At 46.4% G+C, this 5,303-nt stretch overlaps 1 protein-coding gene across 1 annotated transcript; it reads right to left on the reverse strand.

Moving 5' to 3' along the window:
- Positions 1–909: 909 nt before the first annotated feature.
- PFDN4 (prefoldin subunit 4) lies at positions 910–3,002 on the reverse strand. The gene is made up of 4 exons (XM_072350271.1): positions 2,776–3,002; positions 2,356–2,463; positions 1,716–1,856; positions 910–1,324 (listed from the first exon to the last, which is right to left on the reverse strand). The coding sequence occupies exons 1-4, from the start codon at positions 2,797–2,799 to the stop codon at positions 1,193–1,195; spliced, it is 405 nt and encodes a 134-aa protein (XP_072206372.1). The 5' UTR covers positions 2,800–3,002; the 3' UTR covers positions 910–1,192.
- Between the last annotated feature and the right edge of the window lie 2,301 nt (positions 3,003–5,303).

Here is a 5,303-nt window from a genome sequence, read left to right on the forward strand (position 1 = left end):
CAAAGGTTAAACTAGAGATCGTCATGTGGAGAACATGGGCAACTTACATCAGTTGACGCAGCCATGAACCAAAACACACCAAAGCAACTGATAGATGATCTGCGAATTAACTTCCACTATAAGAACTTCTAAAAGTTCCCCATGTGTTCTATTTTATGCATAGAAAACTAACAAATGATAACCCAGGACAGAACGGTCATGACGTAGTCATGTCATGATACATAGAAATATGTCACAAAGGAGGAAAAAAAAAAAGCTACCTATATGAATAATGCAATCACACCTTACCAGCATTCTCCCTTTGGGTCATTTAGTGAACAAGGTCCTCACCTGCTTTATAGCTGCCATTCACATCACATCTAAACAAATGCTAACTGCTTTTTTCCCCCCCCTTTTCTTTAAAGAAGCCATATCCATCCTGAAAATGGCCAGGTACCCAGCCATAACTATGCTTGGAACAGAAGAGCTGGCACAGCAGTCCGTTAGAAATTAAAGTGTCATCAATCAATTAATGAGAATAATCACAGCAGTCACAGTTTCCATTTCAACACAATCTGTCCTGGCCAGCAGAGCCCGGACACAAGTTTAACATGAAGCAGTTCTCCCGGTTCTCTGCTGCCACCTGCTGGATGATTCTTACTACAGGTCAAACTCGGTCTAAACTAGAAAGGCTTCATTTTTGAAATACGTAAAGATGGATTTAGAAAATGAACCTTGAGGAAAATTAAAGAGGTCAAGGACTCGTCATTCTGATTTACAGTCTCACAGCTCAATGCAAGGCCGTGCCCTAAATATCACCTCTCCATCAATACAGCGTAAAAAGAAGAAAAAAAACAATTCCCCATTTCTGTTGCTTTTATACAACAGATTTTAAGTATTTACATGAGATGAAAACAAGACCAAGGAAACTACAATATATGCCTGACTTTATTACTTTAACAAACAATGCAAACATGCCAACCTCGGTGCTTTACCAACAGTACGAAGCTACTGCTTTCCTGAGCAAATAAATAACTGCAAAAACCAAAATATGAGAGCTCTCATTAAATAGATGGAACCCAAGACAGGAAAGTAGAAAAAATAAAAGAAAAAAAAATAGGTTGCATTTTTTGTTTTTAAACATTTTTGGAAGAGAATAAGTATCAAACAATTAATAAACAAGGAAAAGACACGTGGTGTTTTTAGAGAACTTTTAACTGTCCTCAGCCTCAAGATTTATGTTATTTCCAAACTTGGCATAGAGCTGAACTTTCAGGTCAGACAGAACTCTCTGAATTGATTCCACTCGGGATTCTAATGCTTCAATTTCTTCTTGTAAACTTCTCTGAAAAAGAAAGAAATCACCTGGTTACGTCCAGCAAACTGAGCCGTATTTGTCAGCAACACTTCAATGATTAAAGGCACCTCTGTGACAACTTTTAGTCAAGGTGTGGTGTAACACGTTCAGGGAGCCATCTGAAACCTACCAATACTTTGTATAATGACAGCTCTGTTATGAGCTTACATTTGCACACATTTCCCTCTTCAAAATCATAAACCAAACATGAACGTATCACATTAGAGAACCTGCATAGGTGAATGATGAGAGTAATTGCACAGAACGCATCAAGGAAGATTCTGATTTATACTTAGTCTATAAATCCTTGTGTAGGACAGAATTCTGTACTCCAATAGTAAGCAGTGAAGTAAAGGAGCTCCCTTTGGCTCAGACAAACCTTTGCCTCCTCCAGCATCTCTTGCGTCTCCTCTTGGGAATGGCTAATGAAGACATCTCCAATTTGGTAGGGTATCAAAAGCGAATCATCATCGAGCATCATGATGTCATCGCAGGCATCTTCCAAATTCTGAAGTTGTTTCTGTCAAGACGAAAGGAAGGCGATCAGTTTGTACTGCATGAGTTACTTCAGCTCAGTTTGTACTGCATGAGTTACTTCAGCTCAGTTTGTACTGCATGAGTTACTTCAGCTCAGTTTGTACTGCATGAGTTACTTCAGCTCAGTTTGTACTGCATGAGTTACTCCAGCGAACACAATGTCACAGTATCAGCTGAATATCCAACTTCACATCTGGGGCAAAAATCCCACCTGCCAGTACGACATCAATACCTCCACAATATCAAAGTAGCTTCAGAAATGCCTCTTAAATCAATGGAATTGTGCCCATAATTACATTTCTAGTCAATACTATGTCTCATTAACAGCATAGTTAACCGCCTAAACAAGGGAAATACAGGAGACAAATTCCACTGCTGCCTGATTTGCTGCCATTAAGGCCTTCTTTTACTCAGTTACAGCCACTATTTTCCATTCTACAACCAAAAATGAATTCAACAAAGCGAACGTAAAGCACACGTACCTTTTTCACCTCTATTTCCTCTTTCAGCTCCGTGATCCTGCTGGTATTTCTCGCAAACTTGTTAATTTTCTGCTGATCTTCAAAAGTAACGTTGACATCTTCGGCAGCCTGCAAATATCAGAGGTCAACATGAAGGCCGGGCCTCCTCCACGAGGTTCAAATCCAACCTTACCACCAGACGATCCCCACGAAGCCGGGGACAAAACAACCCTTACGGCAACCTGCCGACACGCCGAACTCCTCACAGGGCCGCCATCGCACGCTGCCCGCGCAGGGAACGGGCAGAGCAGCCCGAGGCCTCACAAGGGCCGGGATGGGCGCTGAGGGGACCCGGCCCAGCGAGCCCAGGAACGGGAGCCGGGCACGGAGAGTGACACGGAGAGCCGGGCAGGGCTGGGGAAGCCCGCAGCCACCACTCACCGCTTTCTTCATGGTGGCGGCCATGTTGGCAGGGCCGAACTATTCGCCTTCCCCTCAGAGGAGGAAACCCGCTTGGAGAATGCGAAGAAAAACGATGACAGCGCGAGGCAGCGGCCCCGTGAGGCGGCTCGAGGCTTCCGTTGCTCCTTCATCACCACCCACAGGGCGGCCATCTGCCCGGAGCGAGCCGCGCCGACACCAACATCCCCCCCCTCGCATCAGCAGTTGGTACGTCCCACCTCCAGGAGGGGAAGCGTGACTCCGCCCTCCGCGGCCAGGCGTGATGCTGCCACCAGGGGGCGACACTGAGCAGCGCCGCCCGACAGCGCCTCCCAGCGGTCACAGCCGGCACTGCCCCCCCGCAACACCCCGCAGCTGCAGCGCTGCGAGCAGAGGCCGAGCCGAGCGCCGGGCTTCGCCATCCACCCGCTCTGCCTCCTTCTGGGAGCGGCGGTGGAAAAGGCCTTGGAGGTCACATCTTTGCGGAGGGGCTTTTTAAGCAACAATAAATCTTTCTCTGAGCTGCCCCGGGTTGCTGGTCCTAAAACAGAAACTGGCACTCGCACCGTGTAATTGCCTCCACATGCTTCAGTTTATTTAGCTCCTCTCACGTCCATCAAACAAAACAGCGGTGAAAAGTCGGATCATCATCTCGTTTCACAACTGCGGGGGTGAACGCTGGCAGCGGCGCACCGCGCTCAGCCGCTGGCGGTGCGAGACCATCATCTGCCCGCACGGCGGAACGAGCGGCTCTTACCCGCACAGCTCCGAGCCGATGGGATCCCCGGCAGCGTTTTGTGCTGGGGTTTGGCTGGTGCGCCCCGTGCTACTGAAAGGAGCGGCTGGGTGGCTCAGACGAGGCTCCCGAGGGCTCCGTGCTGCGCCCGGCTTCGGTCTGACAGCATCTTTCTGCACAATGATCAGTATCAGAAACGTACAGACCTGGCAAGGACAGATTTTGGTGCCATGTACTGTTGTCAGGTGTGGAAGGAAACAATCAAACAATCCTGTAATGGGAGATTCAGGAAGGTGTTTGAACGTATTTTCAGGTGTTTTTCCTGTGATTCATCTTTCTGTTATGCGCAATTGAAAGTGATTAGAGTCAGATCCGGAGAAAGTAGCTGGGTACGGGGAGTCAAGGCTGGGTATGGGGAGTGAAAGGGGGGCTGACTTCAAAAAGGAATGCTGAAATCTGCATTAGGGTCTGTGGGTCCGTGAGTGATGTGTGGGGAGATAACAAAGAAAACCAGCTGGTGTTGTGAGCGAGATGAGTGAGGTCAGCACAGTCAGTCCCAGGCAGCCAAAGCAATGATCGAAAACATTTTCTGAAGGCAAAATCTATGTAACCTGTAGGCCTTTTTAGGTATGGGAAGGCCACTGGAAAGTCTCTTGGGATCCTCCTCCTGAACTCTCTCAACCTGTCTTCATGGGATTGGTTCTCCAACCCTCTCAGCATCCTCATGGCCTCCTCCTGACCCACTCCAACAGGTCCATGTCTTTCTTAGGCTGGGGCATCTAGGGCTGAACACTCTTCCTGCAGTTGGTTCTTGCTAGAAAGAGCTAAAATACAGCATGCTGCATTCAAGTTTCAGTGTGTGCACTCACACCATACTCCTTCAACCTTGGCTTTGTCCTTCATAGGTGGAAATGTTATAGCAGTTCTACTGCTAGCAAGCAAGAATGGAAAGTTTGGGTTCCTGCTTTATCACTAATGTGCATGGAGCTGATTTTTGTATTTTACGTTCTCTCGTAATTTTGATTTGTTCCCACTGAGGAAGAAAAATTAATCTCAAAAGTTCACACTGGAGATCTTTGTTAATAATAACACGCTATGTGAAAACATAATCCTAATTCATAAGTCTCTTTATTTCTCAGGCTGCTCTACTCTTCCCTTTGTCAGTTATCTTCTCTCCTTTTAAAAGCCTATTCTGAAAGGATATAATCTGAGCCACGGTTATTTCCACGGGTGGATTAACTGAATGATACATGTTAGATCCAAGCCAATGCAATTTCCTTCAAGAGAAAAGGAGTGGATTTCATAAGAATTCGATGACTTGCAGGCTTTGAAAATATTTTTTTTTCTCCCACATGCTCAGACAAGATCTGTGCTGTGAGCATGTTGCCAAGAGTTACTTACTGGAGACCTTTCTTATGTAAATAAAAGTGAAAACAGCGCACGAGTGCAAACATCTAGTGGTGGAGTAATATAAACTCCTTGAACTCACTGACCTCATTTCTCTTTCAGTTGCATAAAAGGACTTGATCTGTCTTGTGCTGGTCTTCACTGTAGTGAGCATGGTTGGCTTCACCTTGCTCTTTGGTGGGAGCCCTTCTGTGGTCTGTGTAACCCCCACATCTGTCACCTCCCATCCTCTCTGTAGTGCCTTTTCACGTTTCCTTTTCATGTTACTTGCTGTAGCCTTTTGCAGTGAAGCTTAGTATCAAAGAGCCTTCCCATGCTCTTTGCTGCCTGAGTTGTTTTGAATTCCCAAACTCTTCACCCTTTTCCCTGAAGTTACACGGAGCTC

This window comes from Excalfactoria chinensis, chromosome 15, assembly GCF_039878825.1.
Source record: "Excalfactoria chinensis isolate bCotChi1 chromosome 15, bCotChi1.hap2, whole genome shotgun sequence".
In the NCBI taxonomy this organism is placed as follows: domain Eukaryota; kingdom Metazoa; phylum Chordata; class Aves; order Galliformes; family Phasianidae; genus Excalfactoria; species Excalfactoria chinensis.

Coding starts and splice junctions, on each gene's coding strand:
- PFDN4 (XM_072350271.1), bottom strand. CDS start 2,799: ATGGCCGCCACCATGAAGAAAGCG. Junction 2,464..2,775: donor CCGCCACCATGAAGAAAGCG/GTGAGTGGTGGC, acceptor TGATATTTGCAG/GCTGCCGAAGATGTCAACGT. Junction 1,325..1,715: donor AGATGCTGGAGGAGGCAAAG/GTTTGTCTGAGC, acceptor TTTCTTTTTCAG/AGAAGTTTACAAGAAGAAAT.